Source organism: Macaca nemestrina, chromosome 7 (genome assembly GCF_043159975.1).
Source record: "Macaca nemestrina isolate mMacNem1 chromosome 7, mMacNem.hap1, whole genome shotgun sequence".
Taxonomy (NCBI): Eukaryota; Metazoa; Chordata; class Mammalia; order Primates; family Cercopithecidae; genus Macaca; species Macaca nemestrina.
Window position 1 is genome coordinate 60,344,779 of NC_092131.1, and position 26,615 is coordinate 60,371,393.

At 40.8% G+C, this 26,615-nt stretch overlaps 1 protein-coding gene across 4 annotated transcripts in view; it reads left to right on the forward strand.

Moving 5' to 3' along the window:
* The first annotated feature begins 1,470 nt into the window (after nucleotides 1–1,470).
* LOC105481879 (MAM domain containing glycosylphosphatidylinositol anchor 2) overlaps nucleotides 1,471–26,615 on the forward strand; it is an 859,970-nt gene continuing 834,825 nt past the window's right edge. For 3 of the 4 annotated variants that reach the window (XR_011625905.1, XR_011625904.1, XM_011741670.3), the window contains exon 1: nucleotides 1,472–3,081. Coding sequence is in view for 2 of the 4 variants with exons in the window: in XM_011741670.3 (XP_011739972.2) it covers nucleotides 2,802–3,081 (280 nt within the window). In the remaining 2 variants the exon portion in view is untranslated. Of the gene's footprint in view, nucleotides 3,082–26,615 lie in introns of all 4 variants that reach the window. The other variant, XM_011741671.3, reaches the window with a different exon arrangement.

The window sequence follows — 26,615 nt, forward strand, 5'->3', positions numbered from 1 at the left end:
CCATAACTACGTGTTTAAAAGTACAGTATAAATATGGGGGTGAAGTACTACTTCAGAACATGATAAGTTGAAATCAGGAAGAGCCTCATGGACAAGATACATTATGAGCTTTGATCTGAGAAAGGAGGTGCAGTTTATTGCCCCATGAAGCTACTGTGCTGCAAGTGTACAGGAATGATCTACCCACAAAAGGCAGATTTCTAAAATCATGAGACAATTTTTATGCCACAGGTGACCAGTAAGTGAGCATCACTCATTTTTCTTCAGAAATCGCACACACTGAGTTTATTTATAGCATGACGCTTAATACCATCTAGTGAAAGTGGAATTTCATAAATAACGGGTTCTCAACACTGTGTGAATGATCCTCTGGGGGACCCTCTCAAAATGTTTGGTTTCTCATATCTTGTAAACCCAGAGGGTAAGCACCAAATCGCACTCTATAAAAAATAATATGCACCATTCATTTAAGTGAGGAAAAGGACCTTGGGGGAAAGACTAGGGACTAAGCATTTTCTAGTGCTTAGGGTCCCCTGCCCCCAGCAGAAGTACAGCATGGGGAGAGGGACCTGCAGTGTCTTCTACTAGTCTATTATGGGAGCAGATAAATGAATACTGTGCTCCAGATTTCCCATAGCAATTAGTTTTGTAACACATGTACAAATGCGCGTTTTAAACCATTCCAATCACTTCCTACCTATATGCTGTTTGAATAGTGAAGAATATTTTCAACAAAGTGGACTGCATACAGGAAACATTATTATCTTGGTTACAGAAAAACATCAACCACTACTATATTCCCAGATGTTCCCTATTAATTTTTAGCGGAGTATTTCTACACTTGTTGCAATGTAAATTAAAGATGCTTTAGATTTTCTAATCCTTTTGTACCTATAAGTTTTTAAAACCCCTTAAACATTACAGCTACCTCTGCCCCAACAAAAGAGCCTGTCTTTCACACAAGGAAAAGATTTTCCAAGCAGTTAACTTTAGTAGGAGACACTGCATATAAAATAAACTAATTTCTGAACTCCTAGTGTGCCTTCCCCCAGAGCCTTCATCTACTGTGATGACCATACTTCCTTTAAAGAAGACAGAAATAGAGAAGAAACGTTGCCACTTCCAAATGCTGTGGCCTGTTCTGCCCTCTAGTCAAGCATAACGGATCCTGGAAGACCTTGGGCGGCGGAGAGGAGATAGCGTGTCATGTAATTACCCCGGGTGTAAGGTGGGTAGCTGGCCCTTCGGCGTGCAAACGCAGACGGCGGCATCAGAAATACATAACCGGCACTAGCCGCCGCGGAGCTCCCCAAGAGGCAAGGGAGCCCTTCGGCGGGGGAGGTTGGAGGCCTGAGGCCGCCGGCCTCGCGGAGCCTTTCGGCGTTGTCCATACTGATGAGCTGGGCTGACACAGGAAGGCAGAGCAAAGGAGGGGCAGAGGAGGCGCGGAGGCAGGCGGCAGAGCCGCGCACCCGGCTTTGACGTCGCCCGGCTGCGGCTAGCAGCTCGCGCTCTCAGCACGTAGCGCACAACGTGACCACACACAGCCTTCCTCCCCGGCAGCCCAGCAGCCCGGCAGCCCGGCAGCCGGTCCGCCTGCGCTCCGCGCTCGCCGCTTCGCCCTCCTCCTCTTCCTCCTTCTCCTTTTCCTCCTCCCTCCTTTCGCCTCCGCGGCGCGCATCTCCGCGCACACCCAGGGATCCCGGCCGGCGTCTAGCCCCGGCCCCCAGCAGCCCAGCCAGGGCACCTCTGCCGCAGCAGCGGCCCGAGCGGACGCCACGCAGCCGGGTGCCCTCCGCAGGCGGCCGCTCCCGCGTTCACCTCTGGATGCCACCACTACATTAGCTCAAGCGGGGAACCCCTTCTGCGGCTCCCTCCTCTAAACTCCCGCCTGTCCCGACCGCCCCCATCCCCTCCACCTGGCGGGGGCGGCGCGGAAGCGAAGAGGACGCGCGCAGTGCCGGTGGGCACGCGTAGACGTGTGCGGATCGGGTATTTGCTTGGCATTCTCCCTCTCTTGCAAGTGGCGGTGCCTGGACTCTGCTTTCGGCTCCGGGAATTGGTGCGGCCGGCCAGAGCACCTCTACGCTGGCGGGGCGCTAAAGGCTATTTTGGAGACCAGTGGCGGTGGCGGCGGCGGCAGTGGCTGGTGTGCCCAAGCGAGCTCCAGACGCACACTCCGCTCCCTGTTGGACCCTTTCCTCCTCCTTCTTCCCTCTCCTCCCTTCCCTCTTCCCCACCCCCGTTCCCCTAGCCCCACTCCTCCTCTTCCTCCTCCTCCTCTTCCTCCTCTCCCCGTTCGGCGATGCGAGTCTGTATCGTGTAACAGGATTGGCGTTGCAATGGCAACTGATGGAATGGGGGAAGGCAAGACAGCAGGGCTGGGGGCTTCGGACTGCGGGCGGGCGGGCCGCTGTCGCCGCTTGACGCCCCTCCGGGGACCTTCGCGAGTTACTTTGTAAAGGCGAACCCAGGCAAGAGAGCCCTGCTAGGTGTCCCGGGTCAGAGGCCACTTCCTGCTCCTCGGCTGTCCAAGCCAGGCTCCCACCGCGCGGCACCCCCGGCCCCCTGCCCGCGCCCGCCGCCAGCCCAGCGCGCCGCCGCCGCCGCCGCTGCGGAGACTCGAGCCCGCTTCCCTGAAGAACACTTCGCCTCGCAGCTCCCCTTCCCATCACCGCCCCCTGCTCCTCCCCGGCGTCTGCGATTTTCCCAGGCACCCGGTGTGAGTGCGGCGTGCGTGTGAGTGTGTCAGGGTTTTGTGTTGTGGGAGAGTGTGTGAGTGTGTGTGTGTGTGTGTGTGCATGAGTGTCTGGAGTGCGGGGCTCCTGCGCTCCGCTCGCGGCCGCCGCGGGGGAAGGACAGACGGACGGCGCTTTCTCCTTCGGCGAGCGGTTCCCGGGCACCTCGGCTCGGCCCGGGCGCGAGTGGAGCGCGCCTGGCTGGCCGCCGGCCTCCGGAAGGTCCCGCTGCGTCCCCCCTGGGCTGGATATGTTCATGTTCACGTGAAGATGGATTTACTGTACGGTCTCGTGTGGCTGCTGACAGTCCTCCTGGAGGGGATCTCTGGCCAAGGAGTGTACGGTGAGTGGAATCGCGACGCTATCGTGACCTTGTGATTCTTAGGCAAGATAGGCTGGTGAGCGAAAATGCACGACTCGCGCCGTTCTGGGGCCCCTCCCGGCGTGGCATTTGATTTACACTTCATCACGTTATTGGGAGCGATAAGGAGGCAGCGAGCGCGCTGCGGATTGGGCTGCGAGCCGCTCCCCCGGCGCCTGGGCTCCGGCTCGGAGTTGGGTCTAGCCGGCAGCAACGCACTCGTGCGAACGAGTGGCTTTGCACTTGATTTATCCCCGCGGGGAATCCGAGCTCCAGCAGTCTTTGATTTAATAATGGTTTGGCTCCTTGCATGCCACGGTGTCGGTGCCACGGTTTCCCCCCACCCCTCCAGGGAAGCTTCCAGTGTGACCCCGTGTCTCCCCACCCCTCTCCGCCCCACGCCGCCTCCTCCTCTCCACCTTTTCCTTTTTCTGTGAATGCCTACATGCCTTGATTTTCCGGCTCAGGAAGTGGGGTGACAGTTGAGTTGCGTTCTGCACCAGCCGTTGCCATGAGCACTGACTTGGGGAGGGGAAAATAGCAGACAAGATTCTCGGTGCCAGACACAATTAAGGGACATGTTTGTGTGAATGGATGAACAAATGCATGAATGAACGGACTGCTAAGTCCGCGCGTTTGGGTTCCAGGGCAGGACACCAGCTCGCTGCAGCGGGAACACAATCTCATCTCCCTTCTGGAAAACCCAGATTTAGGTTTAGGAACTAGAGAAGGGCAAGCTTGTTAATTAGGAGGTTTTGAAGTCCTCAAAAGCAAATTCAGGTTCTTTTGCCTGTCAGCAGTTGGCACCCTTAGCTTTCGGGATTGAAACACACACATGCACACACACACACACAGACACACACACACACACACACACACACATATATATATATATATCCAGGTCATGTTTATAGTGGACTAAAATGTAAGTCTTTTCTTGGGACAAGCAGGTGGTGCCCAAAAAATAACTTCCGTGTTTTTGAGGTCTGGTGGGAGGTTAGAGGTGCACCCCTTGAGAGGACATCAAGCCAAGACCCACCCACAGCCAATCCCACCCCTCGCCCCTGAGTTAGTGTCCGCAGAATGTGTGCTGAAAATCCAGGCCACTTGCCCTTGGTTTCACTTAGGTGTTTGGACTCTGGTGCTGCAGGACTAAGTCAATGGCTGACCCAGAGCAAAAAGGAATGAATATTTGTGGAAGTGTCAGAGCTTTCCCTGCAGACCCTAGAACTGACTGCAAAGTGGACACAGGTGCCAGTGAATCCTGAGTCCTCAAACTTTCTGGGAACGGAGTGCACAGTGGGTGGGTGTTTGGGGATGAATGCCACAGACCCAGCCTTTACTCTGTCCACTGTGTTCTGTCCAGGGCTGAACAGTGCTGAGGTGAGCTCTGGTACCCACTGCACTCCATCTGCTCCTCCCCTTTCCTGTGTTTCTAGCTCCCTTCTTGGCTTCCAAGAAACCTTCACTTTTTCCCATCTCTAAGGATCGGATGTCCCCTCTCCCAACCCCTCCTTCCCAAATGAAAGACAACTGTCTGGTGGTGGTGGTGGCTGTGGTAAGGGGGGGAAGTGTGTATGAGAGAGATGCTGAGTGTCCTGGCAGACCTCAAGGTTTGACTGAGAACAGGAGGTGGGGCCTGAAAAGAGTAGGAATTAACTTAGTGCTTTTGTGACTATCCTGGACCCCGGTGCCCTCTGAACGGCTGAGAAAAATGGGGATTCTAGCGATGGGGGAATGCTGGAGATAAAGCCTTCTCAAAGGGCTGTTCCTTAGGATGGGAGAGTCTGAATTCTTCTCATCCCATGCCCAACTCTGTGTTCCTCTCTCATTGATTCAGATCATCTTAGCTAAAAGGAATTTTTTGTTCTGGTGTGTTTTTCAGATTTGTGTATATGCATGTGTGAAGGTATGTGTGTGTGACGGGGTGATGAGAAGTGAGAAAGGTTGGGGGCATGGGGAGACAGTGGGACATGCTGAAAACTATCTAGATCGGAAGGGCATGGCTCCATTTTCCTGTCACTTTTTGTCATTCAGATTATTTGTCCTGGCAAGTCTCAGATTGGGTAGTGGAAAAGGGTAAGATCTGGTAGTGAAGACAAATAGGAAACAATAGCATTAAAATAATTCTGTGTTTATGTCTGTTAACAATAAACAAGGAGGCAGTTCCACTACTGAGCTGATGATTGTGATGAAGGTGGGGGTCTTTTTCATTTAGTTTTGTTTTTATATTGATGTGGTTATTAGTCATGTAGCTAGGAATAGAATTGCTTTTGTGTGAAAAATATTAATCAGTATTCCTGGCCATTATAAATGTCACAGCTATGAGATGGGTTAAAAATTATATATTACTTTTCAGATATATGTTACCTGTCACAGAAGTTAGGTTCTCAAAGGAGATTAGGCCCCTAGTCTTCAGCATTAGCATCGTCCTGGAACTTGTTTGAAGTGCACGTTTTCGGGCCCCTCTGAGACTTTCTAAATTAGGAACTCAGAGTGTAGGGCCCAGTGGTTTGTGTTCATCACCTCAAGTGATGATTACAGTGGACACTGAAGTTGAGAAACACTGACATAGACTTACAGTTTCATTGCTTTGATTTTGTAAATAATGAACTTTCTTAACCTAAAGTAGTTTTATTTTCATTTGTGGAAGCATTTATAAGGAAGAGAACATTTTAAAAATTTATCTAAAAAAGGAATCAATTGTAAAGGACATAGACATAAGATTTAGTGTAAGGTTAAAAAGTGTGTTTTGAACATTTTATATGAATAACTTTGAGAATGATTAATTTAAAAGGCAGGGTTATTATAAACAGAAGCTTCAAAAGCCTAGATAGGAACTTTGCTAGCATAAAAATCTGTCTTCCTTTATTTGCCTATATTTGCTACATGTAAAGCCATTCATACTACACACAAACTAATATTTCTCAATAGTGTTTTCTAGTAGCGTGGTTCAAGAGGAAACACAAATGATTTTCTAGGTTACTCAAGCAAAAATCACTTCATTGTAGCCTAAAATTGTTTACATGATTTAGAACTGTGTTATTATAAACTTTATTCCCTGGAATAGCTAGGGTATCCCTTTTCTTCTCTACTTTCTCACTGAAAAACTCTGAGCATGAAATTCAGATTCTATTTTCTAGTGAATTGAGAATATTTGTTGTAACGCATGGATAATTTTCTCTCAAGTATTTTAAGTTATGCCCAATCTGTTTGACAACCATGTGCAATACTTAAGTATAAAAGTTTCTGCTATAGACCTAGGAACTTACTGTCATTCATCTTGGAATATTGCTTAGCAAACTAACTGCACAATAGCTAAGATTTATATATGGTATCAGAGTTGGATGACGGAGATTATCTATTAACTGCCTACCTTCCACCACCAATTCCGTCCTATAAATTTTTTTGTAAGTGTCCTATAAACTTTTTTGTTTGTACTTTATATTTTTTTACATTTTTGATATCAGATATAACATTACAGTAATATGGATTATTTGAAAATATTTCTGAAGGAAAGATTGCAAGAAAACCTCTTCATAATAGAATAGCACAAAAAAAAATCGTATGAGCTAACCATGGCAATTTTAATGGATAATACCCACTTGACATATATATATGGCAATATGAATCTGTGTATTTAAAAATTTTTACTTTGTTAAGCTATAGATTTTTGCTTAGTGGATTTTAAAAAGCTATTTATATTAAAATAATTCTCCCAATTACTCTTGGAATGTTAAAGTTTTGTTTGAATTTTCCTTTTAGCTTCATTAAACACCACTGGATAACAAAAAGTCATTAAATGAACTGGTATCTGGTTTTCATATTATTAATTTTGTTGCACTCACATTTCATTAGATTTAGGATAACTGATTGACATGGCCTTAAGAATTGGAATGTAAAACCTAGCTATCTGTATGCTTATTGAAATACCTAGAGCTAAGTGATCCAACACATTTTCTTAGTTTTGAAAGTTTTCTTTGTAAGTCGTTCTATGGTAGTAAGTCATTTGGGTTAACTGTTTTTTTAGAGATCCTACTGATAATGACATCATATCAAAAATTGTATCTCCTGTAAACTTGTCAGCTGACTTGCTAAAGAAAGAAAAATTATTCTGTTGAATTCTGTAATTTTGCTTCTGGTCATCATGCCTTTAATTGCTAAGAAAGTTATTAAACATTATGAATGCATCAGCACAGACAAATCCCCACTACAAACAAAAAACAAAATACAATTCCAAGTCTGAATAGTTTTATTGGGAACCAAATCAAAAGATGATTTGGAGTCCTGAAATGGTTAATTCACTGTCCAAAAGTAGCTTTCAGAGTGCATTAAAAGTAATAAATAGAGTAAGCTTAAGAAACATATGAGTATGACAAATTAGCAAGCTATATTAACTCAATTCAGGTAATATCAGTAAATCTCATACAATTTAAGAATGACACCCCAGGCAGTAGCTGGAGAGAAATGGCTTGGTGGAATTAAGAACAAGGGCATAAGTGATACGAGGCGGCTCTGGAAGATATTTCAGACGGTAGTTTAGTGGGTTGAATTTGGATGGATAGGAAGGAATAAAAATGACATGGACGGTCGGTTGGCCATTACATTCAGTTTCAGGATGTTGCCATTCTTATAGCAAAGTACGTTATCTCAGCGTATGTTGATTATGATTTTTGTTCAGATTGGGTTTGGAGAGGCCCTGTGATGAGATACTGCCTTTGACTAAACCATATTTAGGGTGTTAGTCTGTAGGAAAAGAGGAAGAGATTATTTTAATAAATGCTGTTTAAAAATCAATGTGAAGCTCTATTATATAGCATCAGCTCAAACCTGTTTCTCCTCTTCTCACTCCATTGTCCCTACAAACTCATGCACATTTTTATATTGTCATCACCTTGGCCACGATCACGAAAGAAAAGTGACTGGACTGTTCGTTGTATCTTGGGATCATTTTTGCCCATTCAAAAATTGTCCTTGTTGGTCATATTACTGAGATTTCACATGCAAAATGGGCAGATTATTTTATATAGTGTTACTTGCTCTTGTCCTATATTTCCCTGGGAAAGCCCCTAAGTGGATTAATAAATATTTTAGATTGAGCAGGTTGAGCCTAACTTATTTTACAATGAGTAAGTCAGTTAGGGTGCCAGAGTTTAGACAATTAAGAGGCAGAGATAAAAGTTTAGAGATGAAATAATTCTGGTGAATAGATGTCACAAGAGAAATTCTAGGAAGGCATTTTTCAAGATCTTGATTTCTTTGCTTAATTTTATTATCTTTGGTTATGCTTCTTTATACTTATATTTTACCAATATTTTTATTTTTGTTTTATAGTTGTAAAACACCTTAAACCCTGCTGGAGAAGAAGGGTACAAATAAACTTTTCTGAAAGGAAGTGCTCTGTATTTTTTTAAAACTTACTATTTTAATGTAACTGCAGTAGGGCTCATGGGGATGGGATTAGAGCATAAGCCTGTGAATTCAATTATATTTTATTAAGACATTGTCAGGAACCATGGTTTGGGGTTGTATTCCAGGTATAGAGGTGATTCATCACTCATATTCTCTGACTTGGTCCCCATGCTTTGAGAAGAGTCTTGCAAGGGTTGGGCTCCAGGTTTGTAATCTGCGAAGGCAACAGCAAACAGCCAGATACAACATCCTACTCTGGGAACTGAGCTCGAGAGCTTGTGCTCTTTGGTAGCTCAGATTAACTAAGGGAATGTGCTGTCATCTCAGTTAAACAAGAGGAGGTCTTCCTTAGGCTCCCTTTTGGCTGTTTTGGAAGGATATGCAAAGTATATTCCATACATTGGAAGTATGAATAGAGTGAACATTTTTAGTTTCTTTGTAATTGACAGTAACTTAATGGTCCCACAAAATAACTTTTGTTTCTTTGCTTTAGTGACTGTGAGTGTAAACACTATATTACTTAGAGCAAACAATAAAATATTGCATTCATAGAAAACTATATCCTATCTTTATTTTCAAATCCAATTAACAGTCTTTTGGCCCTGTAAAATCATAAAGCTGGAAGTGAGAAGAGACTTTAAGATATCATTAAATCATCTCACTAATTCAAGACACAGTGATTTTACCATTATATCAGGCAAATGGAGGTCCTACATTGTTTGTGAAACTTGTTTTCTCCAGGGTTTAGTCGTATTCATTAGATGGATTTGTTTTTCACAAACTACTAAAATCTCTTATTAAAATAATCTGTTATTAAAATAATGGGGCATGTACTTTGTTATTTCCATTTTATATCGGTGCAATTCCATTTTCTTTTCTAACTATACCACCTTGCACTGATCCCATTTCAGCTTTTCTGTATCAGTTTCTTGCTACTTTTCCAAGACACTATGCCATTTCTAATCTTATATTTTTAAACACTATTTCTTTTCCTGTTGATTTCATTGATTGACTTGAGTAAGATCTACGCTTTCTGTTTCAACATCCAAATCATATATTCTCTAGGAATTACAGAATAGGATTTCAACTATTATAAACACATTTTTGGCTATTACGCATTTACTACAAAGTTATTTAAATACATACTATGGTATGATGAAAGGCATTAGAAATTATGATGTAACTTACTCTTTCTGTCTCTACAACTTTGCATAAACAGGAACCTCAGTTTCCTGCTGTTCCTGCTCAAGTCTATATTAAGGACTGTTGTGTGGCTGATATTTGGGGTCATATATATGACATGTGTCAGTATCTTCAAGCAGTATATTTTTTGTCTTGTTTTGTTGTAATGTGAATGGTGGAAATAAAAATAATCAAGTGATCCTGTAGAAGGGGAAGCATGTCTTCCTGAAAGAGGAAGGGTTTGTTCACAGCTAGGCGTCTCAAAGTCTTAATGGACAGCACAAAAGGCAGCTGAGATCTGAAGGAGGTGAGTAGGAAGTAAAGGCTTTTAGAAAAATGTATCTACCCTTTAAATAATGGCCAAACAGCAAAAGCATATATTTTTATCTGAAGCCACTAGAACTTTGTTGTAGTGCATCAGAGTGAAAAGAAAAATGTCTGCTGCCTGCCCGAAGAAAGACCATCTTGAGGGAGATTTTTCTGGTGTCCTGAAAGGAAAGGGTGAGGGGATAAAGGGCTCTTAATAGGGCCTGTGGTCACTCTGAACCAGATTATTCTTCTTGCTGATGAATTGTGGGATTTGGGAACACAAGGAAAAGTTGGGTACAGATTGAGCATTGGAGCATTCTGTCTTTTACTCCTGAGTGTAAGTGAGTTGGGTGTTTGCCTCACCTCTGCTGGACTCTTTACTAGGAAGGCTAGAAAATACTAGAGGAAGATGTGCTACTTTTCAGAAGTGGTGACCAGTGAGAATTCCCCACACAAACTCTAGGCTGATTTAAGTTCATTTCTCATAACTTCAGTCAACTAATTAATGTGTAACTACTGTGGATGATGCATGTAGCTATGTAGTAAGGTCTGTAAAATCAAAGAGGTTATGCATTAATCCAGGAGATAAAAACAAATAGAAAAACAAATAAAATAAGGCTATGAGAAATACACAAATGTATGTACCTAGACCAGAGAGAGGAATTATATTTCCTATTGTGGTTGGAGAAAACTTGAAAAAGCTTGTAACAGGTAAGACTTGAAAGTGGGTTGACATAATATAAAGAAGGAAGAAGGGGCATTTCTATAGCGTGGATTCTAGGTGGAGGAATAGTGGTGCAGAAAGAAAAGTAGTCCTGGAATGGGTATGTAATAAAGCCTCAGGAATTTCTTTAAAGTTTACCCCAACTAGAAAGATGTATCTGTCCTTTAACCTATGTGATCATACAATTCTATTGTATGATACTGTGGAACTTGCTCAGATATATATGTCCATCAAGATTCTGAAGTGGTGTGTGTTAAATGTGCGAAGCTAACTGACCATTTCTTCAGAAGATAGGACAGTTATCTTTAAAGTTCCTGTGGGGGCAACTCCTCTTGGAGGTAAACTCAAAGACTTTTTAAAGTCTTTTTAGAGTGCTAAAAAGAAGTGCTGTTTAGCAGCAGCAGACTATGGGTCCAGAATGACTTAAAAAATCATTTTGTTCTTTACGCATGTACAGCCACTGAGATGAAGGCATTGCCCTTGTGAAAAGAGAGGTATATGCTTTCATTATTGTTTTTTATTATTGTGCCATGCAGCGTGATGTAGTTGAAAACTGTTGGGTAACTTGGGCTTTCTTCTTGTTCAGCTGCTGCTTTACTGTGTTACCTCAGGCAAAATTCTTAATCTCTATCCCTCAGTTTCCACATCTAATAAACTCTTAGGAGAGTGTGCTGATGAATAGGAGAAATGTAGATATTAGCAAGAATAAGAAAGTACGGCTGCCTTTTTTTTTTTTTTTTTTTTTTTTTTTTTTTTTTTGAGGCAGAGTCTCGCTCTGTTGCCCAGGCTGGAGTGCAGTGGTATGATCTTGGCTCACTGCAAGCTCCACCTCCCGAGTTCACGCCATTCTCCTGCCTCAGCCTCCCGAGTTCCTGAGACTACAGGTGCCCACCACCACGCCTGGCTAATTTGTTTTGTTTTGTTTTGTTTGTATTTTTTCAGTAGAGATGGGGTTTCACCGTGTTAGCCAGGATGGTCTCGATCTCCTGACCTCGTGATCCGCCCGCCTTGGCCTCCCAAAGTGCTGGGATTACAGGCGTGAGCCACCGCGCCCGGCCTGCATTTTTATATCTGGAGTAGAAGCGGGAAGGGAGCGTGGAGAGTTTCCCTTCTGTTCTTAAAAATTTGCACTTAGATGCTCTAGCAATTGAACCTCATAATAGGACTGTCATTTAGTTTTTAGAGCAGAATAAGAAGCTAGGAGGTAACAGAGACCAAGTAATTTTTTTCTGGAAAAATATGTTCTGATTGTGTCAGTCTAGTGGAAAATGACAGAAATTGAGTATTTTTAAACACTGTATTATAAATATGTGCATGAAAATGTGATTTGATGTTGTATTTCGATGCATGTGTAGTTTATATTGTTCCTTATGCTGGTCTTCCTTTCTCAATCCACATAACCCAGGAGTTTCTCCTTCTTCTCCTTAATGGTGGTGGTTAGCAAGGAGCTGGCATCCCCCACTCATTTAAGGGCTCCAGAGAACATTAGTGCATCCTGAACCTTATGGTCATGGGTAAATTCATGCTTATATAAATCTATAAGTGTGTTCAAATACGTGTATCTATCTTGTTTTTGAATCAAGGAGCAAGAATATTCTTAATATTCTTCATTTCAATACTAATTGAAAAATAGGAGTATATAAAAGTCAGCCATCCAATTGGAAAAAAGTAACCTAGGGGTATATTTATAAGAATACTTATAATTGGTAGTTAATACATAAAAACAGAAAATGAAGATAAACCATTAAATGGGGTCATCACACAATTACTGTGTAACATCTTCTAGTTTTGATCCAGAAGTAACCAGAATTGGTGTTTCCCACCCAATCACCTAATCATTTAAAACATCTTTAAATTAGAATTAACTGAAAAGGCTGAGTGGGACTTTACTCACCATTAAACTGTAACAGCCACATACCTAAGAAAGCATTTTATACATGATGCATTTTCGTTTTCTTTGGCAAACACTTTCTATTTTTGGAAGGTGGAAGGTAGTTCACCTCCATATTCTCTATTCATATAATTAACTAGATGGCTGTAATTGCTTAATTCAATTATTCTTCTCCATGTCTGAGTATTAACTCAATATTAGTCGAGTATATTGGTCGAGTATCTCTTTAACCAAATAGAAGGCAGTCTTTACTCAGGACTGTGAAAGACAACAAAAATTGTTAGTTGAGAAGATTTTTCCCATTATGTGAAATGAGCAGTATTGACTTTGCTAAACAAATCACCTTAAGCAAAGACACACAGTACTCTGTAATATGGACAGATATAACTCCCGAGTATTTCACAGTTGTCCGTCTAACTTGGTATCTTAGAATGAGTGAAGTTATTATCAAGAGTGGGCATAGTTAATGTTTTTATTTCAGTTCTGAACTTGTTCCTTGTTTTTCATGGGTTACTCTACATCGTTGTTGTGATTCTGTCTCATCCTTTGAGTAACTTACATTTTTCATTTGGTTCATGTTTCACACTGGTTTGTACCACCTGTGCAACAGAGATGCTATATTCATTTTGGAGTTTTAGGTCTTAGTCCCAATCAATCAAAGCTTAACCTTTGACTAATTTTTTTTCCTCCTTTGTTGTGCATAGATTCATCTAAATATAGTTGTCTAAGGAAGTGCAACGCTTTTCCATTATGACCATTCCCTACAATATTATAAACTACATAATGACATCATTACTGTGAAAATCGGGGTTTAGAAACCTCCCAGTCTTTCCCCAAGACAAGAATAACTCCCAGTGGACTGCAGCCTGAAATAATCTGTCTTGTTTCTCAGAGACTGCTTCTTCTCTGATTATTTCCTGTGCCTCACTATCAAACATCCCTCCAATTGCAGCAGCTGGGGTGGAAAGTGTCCTCCTTCTTGCTTCCTGTGATTTTGCAGCTGAACTCTATGATCATTATGTCTTTTTGATTAATATTTCAAAAAGTATTTAAGTTTTTTATTTTCTGTCATTTAATTTGTTAATGCCTTAACTCTCTAAGCTTACTTATGCAAAGAAGTACTTTGACACCCTTATGTTTAACCACCTCTCCTCTTCCAGAGAGAGCTAAAGAAGATACACACACACACAGGCACATGTGCATGTGCATACACACACATTCATAATACAAATATATATTTGTATATAGAGTATTGGCATGTATACTATAAAAATACATACTACATGTTCAAATAGAAATCTATTAACTATGTTAAGAGTATATAAGAGTGTGTGTGTGTATTCAACAATGCTTGGAATAGTAGCTAAATTTTATTTAGGCTAATCCCAAGAAACTGGGTGTTTTTCCCACTTCTCTTGCAAAGCTAACTCTAATTCAGTATTGGCAGCAGAGTATGCAGTCTCTCACCTAATACTCAGTTTGTATTTAAATATTTGTGATACATTCGTGTTTCTATTGTTCATGGGTTTACAAAATTACCTTTAGAAACTGCGATTATTGGCCGAGCGCGGTGGCTCACGCCTGTAATCCCAGCACTTTGAGAGGCCGAGGCAGGCAAATTGGCTGAAGTCAGGAGCTCGAGACCAGCCTGCCCAATATGGCGAAACCCCGTCTCTACTAAAAATACAAAAAATTAGCTGGGCGTGGTGGCGAGTGCCTGTGATCCCAGCTACTCAGGAGTCTGAGGCAGGAGAATTGCTTGAACCCGAGAGGCGGAGGTTGCGCCACTATACTCCATCCTGGGCGACAAGAGCGAAACCCTGTCTCAAAAAAAAAAAAAAAAGAAAAAAAAAGAAACTCCAATTAGTTCTGTTTTTTGCAGTTGACAAAAGAGAAGTATTTCTTAGCTGCCTAACAGCAATGCGTGTGCAGTTTATTTCACCTGCATTACAATAATGTATATATTTGAAGCTTAGCATCACTTGCATATTCAGAAGACCATCCCTGCCGTTCTACTAATCAGGCCTTTAAGTTGTATTTTCTTTTTTATAAGTGAGCTTTTAGTGCACCAGCATGTCTATATTCATGTCTGGATTCTAAAATACATGCACAAACAAAACTTAAGCAACTTGGATTATCTTTCATCTTTTTTCACCTATAATTGAAAAATAATTAAAAATGAGATATAGTATTTTTTCATAACATAATTGCCATTTATCAAGTGCCTACTGTATGCCACACGTTGTATTAGAAGTTTTATATACATTATGCCATACTCTAATCTTTGTATGCAATAGATACAAAATCTGAAATTTATGAAGTTTAAATAACCACCATATAGTTACTGGTGGCGAAATTTGGAATCAAATATGAAATGTATGTAAAAAGAAATACTTGTATACATATTTATTTATATTATTAAAATTATATTCAGATGGGTGTGCTTATACTTTAATGAAATCATCAAAGTTAGGTAGCTCACGTTGGGCTATGCATGAAAATTATCTCAAGCAGTATATACTTGAAATGCAGCTTGGGTAATACATTTTAGCTTGTCACATGAGAAGTATATATAGGTAGCTAATGTCAGCACTTTATACCATACAGTTTTATTTCTTAGGAAAGAAAGATGTGATTTATAATTCTTTTTTCTTTTCAGTATTGAAATGCCCATATTGAGGACTCTCTCTCATATAATTTGTTTTTGGAATGATATGATATTTTAAGCTTCTTCATAATTGGTAACCTCTAAAAATGAAGAAATGGTTCTACTACATATTCTGCAGAAGTAGTTATATTCCTCCATGTACAATAGTAGGTATGTGCTTATAAAAAATAACCGCTGTCAGGTGTACTACTTTATTTCTCCCTAGGCTGATTAACAATCACTGGCCTTGGAAAGACTGATAGTTAAATGTCATATTTGGCCTAATTTTGTTGAGTTGCCTCTGGGTATTGCTTGGGCATTTTTCGCACAGAGTTAATTGAGGAGACTCTATCAGCGGATTTCTTTTCTTGAAAATCTTGTGTGTTCAAGAGGACAGTTGATTGCGAGCTCTGCCCTTCTCTTAGCTGACAGTGAGTTCCTCAAACCTCAAAGCTTACAAATTAGTGCAGTTTAGTGATTTGTTTTAGGCTTTTAGCTACAGTATTTGCCACTATAAAAGTCATTTTTCCTATGCTTTTTGAATGCTGTTATTGTGTCCTATAGTATAACCCTGTATCATTGTGGCTATTGTGTGATTGATACAGAAACTGCTTCAATAGGAAACCATTTCAAGAGAGAACAGGAAAGGTATTATATTCAGCTGTAGCGCCATGCATTTCTAAGCAGCTGATGTTTTCTTTAACTGATAAACATCCCCCCTCAAATTTTCAGAGGCAATTGAGTCTTTAGAACTTTAACTCTTAATTCAGCCTGGCTGCAAGAGCACTGCCCTGAAATTCATTATACATTCACATTTTACAATTGGGAATTCATTAATTCTGTAGCATAACTGTTGTTATTGTATTTCAAAGCCAGATTTCTTCTTTAAAAAAAAAAAAAAAGCATGGAGAAGCACTGATTTTGTGAATTCCTTCTTTAAATGATGACTTCCTAATATCTGACCAAATACTTGAAACTAATGGGATGTGACTTTTTGCATACTGGAAATAGTGCTAATGTTAAATGGTGGAGCCATCATGCATTTTGTAACCAAAAATTTCAAATTAAACTGGAAGCCTTTGTAAAGGGCAGAGTAAAAGATGAGTCAAATCCAAGTTCATAAGAGTTTAATAGATTTCGTGTTTTTACAATTTACACATTTAGTTCTATATTTGGGAGTACTCATAGAATATAGTACACCTTTTTAAAATCTTTCTCTGCTTCCAATTTTTGCATGTTGTGATATATTAGATGCATGCTCTATTTTGAGTGAGAGTGGGTAGTGACTTCATAATTGAGGTACACGCTTATACACCTAAGATTTAAGTACATCTGTATGTTGTGCTTTATCATTTAATTTTACCAACAATAATTAAATAATATTCATGAAAGGTGGAATAGAGTTTCTTAAATAAAGTAAAAGGTAAAATATCTTATGAACCTAAAAATGCCATTTAAATGTCTTTGGCTGTGACGAAAACTAACTTAGACTTTCTTAAGGTATTTCTAAGTTTGTTCTAAGAATTTTTTTAGCGGCTTAACTATTGACTGCTTCTCATTCATTTTACATAGTTGTCACCCTCTCAACAATTATTATGACATTTCAGAGGTTTTCACAGTATTAATGAAAGACTCAGCATTTCTACGGATGGAAAGTTATTTATAAAGCAAATAATGAAAATAGTAAAGCAGAATTTCAACCTACTATTGTGCTCTGCTCTGAGGATTAGACTTGAAGTTGCATAGGTAGGAGCAGATGTGTTAGCCTGGTCATAATCTTAGCCTGGAGAAATAGGCCTAGAGAAATAGGAATAAATTTATTGACATAGCAGGGTGATAGGAGGCTTTCATGTCATGAGGATTAATAAAATAGATCAAGGCAGAATGCAGTGTGTGCAAGTCATGGATTGACTTCTCCAGGAAACCAACCCCAAGTGGAAGGTTTACACGAAGAGTAAACTTATTAGAGAGTGATGTTGGGAAGAACAACTGTAAGGGAAGCAGGGAACCTGGGTAGAGCAGAGGGAGAAGGTGAACTCTGATTCACTTGCAGCAGAGTCCTAGGCTGAGTGCATGAGATGCTGTAGAGTTGGGATGGACCTTCAGAGATGTTCCAAATAGAAAAATAATTCTGTCTACTCCCTTTTCTACCAGTCCTTGGACGTGGGTTGCCCCTGGGGCAGAACCACTAAATTTGGGTTAGGCAGCTCCCTTTGGTGGAAGGGAAATTCTGGAAGGAACTCAGTTGTGAGCAACCATCGGTTAACACTCTTGGAAGTTGGGAGAGTGGATGTCTTCTTCATGCAGAAGGAGTTCTGGATGTTACATCCCATCTTAGACCACTTGTGTTGCTCATATCTGCTTGCTTATCCTATTTGAGAACTGGACCCTCAGGAGCTGGCCTTTTATCTTAAGGAAACTTACAAAAGAGGATGTTAGTGGGACAAACGTCAGCTCCTACGTCTGGTCTCAGAACCATGTCTGATACTCATCATTCCCCCTTTCTACTACTTCTTTTAGATACCTGTTACCCTCAGCTAGCAATTCTAAAGGACTAGATTGTGAACTTGGCGAAGTGACCTGAAGGACCTAAGATCCTGGTCCCCAAGATCTTCTCAGGTCACAGCTGATGCATTTATTGGTTTTTTACCAGAACTGGGTAGGGGAGCATCAACACATACTTATGTGGGTCACTGGGGTGCCAGAGGTCTTCTCCCCTGCTCATGTTACATAACAGCAGCCTTGCCTCCTCCAGACAATCAGGATTTATTATCCCTGCCTGAAAAGTGACTTTGTCCTTTGCCTGCTTGTCTTTTGCATAAGGAACCCAAATAAACAGGTGACAACTGTCACAAGAGTTTGAGACTCTTGCTGTTGTCCCTAAGAAAAGTGTTCCTCCTCTGGGAACCAACACATGTTAGCCATAGAGGCCCTGTAATTCTGGGGACAGGAAGTACAGATACCCTACATATGTTGTGGGAGTGAAGATGACTGAGGACACTACACCGCCTCCTGTTGGCTCTTGGACCTATGTATTCTACCTACTGCTACATATAATAGTCATTATGTGACACAGCTACATATGATATTCATTAATTTAGGACTGTGTCATATCCAGCAAATGTGGGGTCCAGTTCTTTAAGAGCATCATCTCCAAGCTGCTGTATTAATGCTGCTCCTTCAAAAGAGTGTTCTATTAGATGATGTGGCAGAACCAGTAGATTCCATGGTCATGCAGCACCTTCTTTTCTGTTCAGTGGATCCCTTTGTTTAGTACAATGTTAGGAGAGATCCCCTTTGGGTATATCACATATTCTGAAACCTCTTATATTGATGTGTTTTATGGGGCACTGTAGGCACAAGGTAAGTGTCAGTTCCAATCAAGATGAATTTCTGATCTTTCATTTGTAAGTGGAGTCCACTGTACTCAATTTCTACCAAATGCCTAGTTAGTTTCCTTGAGGAATGGGGTACATCAGGGTTCCTCCTGCTGGCAGGTTGGACGTTTAACTGCAACATTAGCTAGGTCAACGCTGATGAATGGGAGCTTTTGTTATTCAGTATACGGATAATGTCCATACTTTGCACTGTGACTTCTTCCTTTTTGTGTCTATTGATGCAACATTGGAGTAGCAATGGCAAGCTGACTAATGTCAATAAATCAAGTTATTGTGTATTCTGATTCCAATTACTATTGCTCTGTAACAACCCACCCCAACTTTGTGGTGTAAAACACTCCCTTTATTGTATTCGTGGATTCTTTGGGCCAATAATTTATACGAGGGATATTCAGAATGGCTTATCTTTGCCCCATAATTTCTGAGCCCCTACCTGGGAAGACTTGAAGATGGAGGATGACTTGACATCTGGGGGCTGGAATCATCTGCTGGCATCTTCACTAACACATGTGATAGTTAAGACTCTGGCTGATAGCCGGGACTTCGGCTGAATTGGAAGGTGGAACACTTATATGTTACCTCTCCATATGAACTCTCGCATAGTTTGGGTTTTCTTAGAGCATGGTGTCAGGATTCTAAGAGTAAGTATCCCGAAAAGGTACAAAGGATTGCTTCGAATTTTGCCTTGGAAGTTACATGCATCAATTATGTGGCGCTCTATTATTTGAGGCAGAGACAAAAGGTCCACTCAGGTTGAAAGAAAGGGATTATAGATCCCACCTCTTTACACCTCTTTATGGGAATAGTGTTAAGTTTACATTTAATGGAGGACTTGGAGAATTGGAGAAACTGTTGTGGCCTTTTTAAAAGAATACAGTCTGCCACATGCCTCTTGTGTGGTGGATGCTCTCTGGGGGACAATTACATGGTCTACAAAGATGTCTCTACTTTGTACCCACTCCCATAGGAGGTACATTTGTGTACCTGTTTTTCTGACTTATTGTTGCTGATTTTCTGTCACTTCTCTTTGCAGGCCTCCAGCCAACAATCAGCCAAGTTATTCACTGCTGCCAATAAGACTATGTTTATTTTTACTGCAGCCACTTCTCTTCCCATACAACGTGTATGGTCCCTGAAGCTCTACCCCATTGGGAATATTTTCTCTCATTGCACTCTTTGAAGGCACCCATTAGTGGGGCTGCAGGGCAGGTGCAGTACCTTTTTGGTTTATACCACATGTGGAGCTAACTGATCTGTGAACCTGTCTTGAACTTGGTGGTTAGAAAGGACTGCCCATACAGTCATAGGGATGAGTTGAGGGAAATGAGGCAGTGCAACAGGAAAGATGTAGGGGTTTGCCATTTCTGCATGTAGCTTACTTGGGCTTTCTCTGTCTACTTGTGCTCAGTCCCAAATGTATCATTTTTATTTAATAATGGACTCCTACAGGACCTACTTGATCTTATGACTTGGCTGACAAAACCTAGTTATAATGGACATTTTTGGCACCATGGTCTCTTAATTTTCAGGCATTCTGCCTAAGTAAGTTCCCAGCAGTACACCATAAACTGTTTGTCAAGTGATTTGTAATTCTATATTGCAAATGGTACAGGCTTGCTGAAAAACCTTCAGTGGCTAACATTTTGATTTTCATACAGGGACTTCCTGTAGACTTTACATGTTGCTTGTCACACCGAAGATACTTCTAATATCATGGGGTGTTTGGGGTTATATGGTCTAAGCTTGAGGAATTAATTCTTCAGTTGAACCTGTACCTCCTCCAAGGTCTTTAACTGCCCTAAGCCCCAGTCCAAGCCAGCATCCTTCTGTGGCCCGGGTAAGTAGGTCAGAACAGTATTCCCGGCATGGACTGTGTTCTCTCTTAGATCTAAAGTGTTCTGTTATGGATTGTGCTACCTTCTTATTGATAGGGAAAGTGAGCTAATTTGTTCTTTTTTTGGAAGATTGCCCTTTATTTTGGAATGTGCATCAATTTGTCTTTTTTTTTTTTTTTTGGAAAGATTGTCTTTCCATGACTCAGGCCATAGACTCCTACAACTCACTGAGGAGGTGTCTATTTTCCATCCTCTGAGCACATGTCTTACCCAGACTTCCAAACTACTTGCCACTTTTTGCTTATTTGGTTCTCTTACAGGGTGTCGTTGATATTATATAATGGACCAGGATAATGTTCTTTCTAATATCCAATAAATTCACATTCTTTCAGACTATATTGTGGCAGAGGACAGAAAAGTTATTTTAGTCCTGGGTTAGGATGGAAGGTGCATGCTGTTGTTATGTCCATGTGAATGAGAACTGCTTCTGGTTCACTTTCTTGGTAGAGATGGATAACAGTGTTTTCGCTAGATAATTGCCAGGTACCATGACCTAAAGTTGCATTAATCTGCTGTAGCAAAGATACTGTAACTGGCCAAGCACCGGCGACTCGGGCTTCTACTTGGTTGAATTTGTGTAGTTCAATTCCAGCTTCCAGCATCTATCTGCTTGTTGTATCAACAAGAGTGGTGAATAAAATGGAGGGCACAATGAGTACTATAAAATGTGCCTCCTTTAGATCTTTAAGAGTGGTACTGATATCTTACATTGTTTTTAGAATGCAATACTGTCTTTATCCTAGCAACACTATCACACCATTTTCTGGAGTCCTCACCAGGGTGTTATTAAATCCTGTATCCTGGGAGGGTCCTCCCACATCAAAAATGCCTCCCTTACCCAGCATTATATTCCTTCCCATCTTAATCTAGCATCCTTAGAATCAATTCACCTACATACTCTTCTAGCTTCTGCCAGTACTTATTGGTTAAATCTACCTCTTTCAGAGCATAGTCTTTTTTCTTCTTTTCTCCCTTGGTACTCTTAGCACCTTCATTGCTGGGTTCACTTGTAACTTAACCCTGGTGATGAGTTTGGCTGCCAGTAGGGGAGTTGGGATATATTCTAAGGGGGAAATATACTGTCTTGATAGGTGGAGATCTCTTCATAACTGGCACTCTCAGTTATTCAACTTTATGTTCCATTCTCTGGTGACCCAGCATCTTCAGAATTGGTTCCAAAGTTGTTCTCCTGATTCTACTGGAACATATTGGCTAGGTCCTGTGGCTCTTTTGGACTACTGTCCCTGTCCTCCTTTTGAAGAGTTAACACTTCAGCCAGTTGTGACTTGCCCTTAGTTATTGGCCATATGGCCAGCAGAGGAGGTATTGGAAAATCCTGGGTGAGACTTATGTTCTTTTTCAGGGAAGAGTCATCTTCATTGTCTTCAAGCAGGGGGGAAGCAGGAAGCACTCGTCTCTTAACAGGGAGGAGACTTCTGTAGGCACATAATGTCCATGGGAACCTGATGATCAAGATTATTGACTGCATCAAACCAGATTTTGTTATCTCTAGGCCTCTTTATACTCCTAATTTGCACCCTTACTTTCACGTAGCTAACTTTTTAGGTGAATTCAACCATATCTAGATCTTTGCTCTTATAGTTCTCTATCTGAAGCTAAGGAATTTTTGCGCTATTTATAGAGGTGAAATTCTTTTTACTCCCTGGGAAGATCTTTGGCCTTAAATTGATGGTTGTGTTAGTTTTCTTTTGTTTTTGTAACAAATTACCACAAACTTAGTGGTTTTAAGCAATATTAATTCTCTGTGTAGGTCAGAAGCCTGACATGGGTATCGCTGAGCTAAAATCAAGGGTTCAGCAGAGCTGCATTTCTTTTTGAAAGCTCTAAGGGAGAATCCATTTCTTTGCTCTTCCCAGCTTCTACAGCCTGCTTATGTGTCTTGGCTCATGGCCTGTTTGTTCTGTTTCCAAAGCTAACAACATCGCATCTCTCTGTGCCTTTCTTCCATAGTCCTGTCTCCCTCTGACTCTCCTCTTCCTCCTCTGTCTTGCACTTTCTGAGACCCTCGAGTACATTGGACCCACCCCGATACTTCAGGATGTCCTCTCTATTTTAAGGACAGCTGATTGACAGTCTTACTTCCGCTTTGTCATGCAGTCTGACATATTCACACTTTCCGGGAATTAAGATATGGACTTTTTTTGGCGAGGTTTGGTTTGTTTGTTACTGGTTTATTACTGCTTACCACAGTAATACATCAGTGTCATCTTCCCATTTTCCACTGGCTTTCTCAAATGCGTGGGTAGCCTCCAGAGATAACCATCTAATTTTGTAGTCCTTATAATTATTACTTTCCCCAACTCTTCAAGCACCAGCGTCATTGCACATACCTTCTTCTGGTATATTATCCCATTTCACCTAGAGAAGACAGAATTACAGAAAGCTCACGAGCAATCTCAGTCATAGATCTCAGCAAATCTCAAAAAAGAACTATTGCTTCCACAGTATTCCCTGGATGAATGAAATCTATTCTCTTGGAAAAATCATTGCTATTGTCTTGTTCTTATTTCCTGAGTTGTTTGTGTGTGTGTGTGTGTGTGTGTGTGTGTGTGTGTGTGTGTGTTCCATAGAAAATTGATTTTTCTATTTTAGAAGACCTTAACTGTGGCAATTTCACATCTTCTTATGGTGAGAATTATTTCTTGTCCATCTAAGATTCTTATGGGATATTGAAGTTCTCCTGGTATGGCATTCACATCCACCAGTGGCTCCGTGCATTGGTTTTTGGAAGTTAGTGGGATAAAAATGAAGAGAAGATAGTTTGTCAGACAGTGCTTCAGCCTGAATCTGGCTCAGACTTTCAATTACCTCCCTGTGGTGTGGTAAGAATCTGGGCCACACAGGTCAGTTCTTTAGGGATTTTGAAATCCCGATTTCTGACTCTGAGTTACAGTTCTTATTCATTTTTACTTTTTTGAAAAAATTAAAAGTGATATGTTTTCTTTCCACTATTAATTATCAGTTGCTGGATAAATATTTGTGTGTGCCTGAGGGGAGGGGAGCAGCATTGAAATGATCTTTGCAATTTTAAAAATTACTAAAGAGTTATAAGATACTAATTTTTTATGCAATATCCATTTGCCTGGTTTGCTGATGTTTCACAGTACTTGTTTTAACTCAGGAAATAATTATATAATCCCGAAACTTTAATGAAATTTTAATATCATCTTTATAAGTTTGTTACTTGTGAATCAAAGCTTAATTCTGTTTCAACACATGTAACTATTATAACTTGAACAAATTAGTATTTTCAGATAAAGGAAACCTACTTTTTAGTTTTTCCATCACTAGATATAGTCTCATTATATAACATTTAAGAACATTCATTTATTTCTGATACTTTTACTGCTGTTATGTATGTATAGTAAAAGTTCAGGTTTTTCTGTGAATAATTTATAATGGCTATATAAAATTTTGTTCTCAGAAATAATAGATGAGAGGAATATGGGCTGCATATAGGTTTTGTGTAAATAACCTTCTCTATTCCAAAATAATTTCAGATGTTCTGATAGTACTTTATAGCAAAAGAAGATAATAATACTTTCTAGCAGATAAATATATTTGACAGCTAATGCTTCTGTATATCCTTTGCTAGTTCTTCCTCTTCTCCTCAATCACAGGTGATCAAGATCCTTATGTTTCTGGCCTTGTCCCTCTTTCTTTTCTCACCACGCACCCTCTTGCCTTAGGCAGTTTAAATATCATCCCTGTCTGCCAACTTTTAAACTTACATATCAGGTCTTTGTTCTGAGCTCCAGATCCGTATGTGTAACTGCCTCTTTCACATTTTTTCTCAGAGTGCTCAAAGGCATCAACATTATTATGTTAAAAGCTGGACTGTTGGTCTACCCAACTCTTTCTTCTCACCCTACTCCTTCTCATTAAGTCACCCAGGTCCACATATCATTCACCTGAAAGTCATGCTTGACCTTGACCTTTCTGTTTTTATCCCTGAAAGCAGACCATCACCTTTATTTGAGGATCAGTTCTGCCAAATAGATCTCAGATGTACCACTGCCACCACTGTTATCCCCTCCATGTTTCTATTTTGTCTCAGTATTCTCTTCATTAGTCTCCCATTTGCCTTGTGAGTGCCCCTTCCTCATGCTTCATGTACCTCCCTCCATACATCCGTGTATCAAGCCTGTGTGATGGCTAAAAACAACAAAGCAGATTACATCACTCTTCTGCTTTGAAAACCATTCAGTGGTTTCTCATTCCTCTGAAGATAAATTTGCACCTCTACTATCATTCTCACACACTCCAGATATGGCCCTGCCCACTCTGCTGCCTCATCTTGAATTGCTTCCCCTTTAAGCATTGTGGTGGAGATACAGTGATTTTTATTTCATCCCACGGAAGCTCTAAGCTCTTTTCTGCCTCAGAGTCTTTGTATGTGCTTATCCATTGCTCCAAAAATGTCTGCCCTGTATTAGAGTTCTTCAGTATTTATGGGTGTACACACACACACACACACACACACACACACACACACACACACACACAGAGTCTCCCTTAAGGTCATCTACAGGTTCTTAAAAACTGTGACTTTAAGCAAAATGACATATAATGAAACGAATTTTACTATAGGCTAGTTAACATAAATGACAGTCAAGTTCCTGTGGTATATTTTTGGTCACAAACTCATCACCAAATTTCTAAATAAAGACCCAAAAAGCTTCTAATATTAAACATTGAAATAAATGTTAGTTATATAGACTTTTAAGAAATCATAACACCAAGTAAGATAATTATTTACCCAATTTTTGGTGAATCATTGAGTGACTGCAGTCGTAGTGGCAGTGGGTCAAATCAAGGAATCAACATTTGCAAAATGAAAACTGTCACTACCTACCATCATGCAATTCAAAACAAACAATAACAGATATGGTGGGCTTGCTGAGTGCATTCGTGTCACATTGTTTTTTCGTGCATGTGTATGGTTATCATCTGCTTTACAGATTTTTATTTTACAATCATTTGTGTTAATTCATTCATTTATGCATTTTTCCAACCTGCTTATTCCAGTTCAAGGTTGCAGGTGGCCAGACTCTATCTCAGCATCCCAGGGTGCAAGTTGGGAAGCAACCCTGGACGGGTTGCCATTCCATCACAGGGTGCACTCACACGTACCCATACTTACTCATACTGGGACAGTTTAGACACACCAGTTTGCCTAATGTGCATGTCTTTGGAATTTGAGAGGAAACCGGAGTACCCAGAAAAAACCCATGCAGATATGGGGAACCTCCTCACTCCACACAGGCAGTGGCTTCTGCTGGGAATTGATTTCTTTTTCTCATCAAAAGCATGATGAAAAGATGTTGAAAGAAACAATGTTATTCAAGGACCTGCTACATATATAAAATAAGGAATTGGCTCACATGATTATGGTGGCTGTCAAGTCCCAAGATCTGCAGTTGGCAAGGTGGAGACCCAGGAGAGCTGAGGATGTAGTTCCAGCCTAAAGCCTGGCATGCTTTAGGCCCAAAAAGAAGTGTTTAAGCATGACTCCCAGAGCATGAAAAAACATGATGTCTCAGCTTGAAGGCAGTCAGGCAGGAGGAATTCCCTTTTATTTGGGCAAGGGTCTGCCTTTTGTTCTTTTCAGGCCTTCAGTTGATTGAATGAGGCCCACTCACATTAGAGAGACCGTCCGCTTTAATCAGTCTGCTGATTTAAATGTTAAACTCATCTAAAAGCATCCTCACAGAAACACTTAAAGTTTGACCAAATATCTGGTATCCTATTACCCAGTCAAGTTAGCACATAAAATTAACCATTACATTCTCTTCCTCTCTCCCAGTTTTTTTAGCCAAATTCATCCTGGTTTTTCAATATTCAGATTAAAATAGAGTCGCCTCAATAATCACCATCCCCGAAATTTAAATTTAAATCCACTGTTATATCTCCTATAGCATTAGATATTTTCTCTCTGAGTACTTATTATAATTTATTATGCTCTATATATTTGTGGGCTTTTTTTTTTTTTTTTCCTCTGAAATGGAGCCTTGCTCTGTTGCCCAGGCTGGAAGGC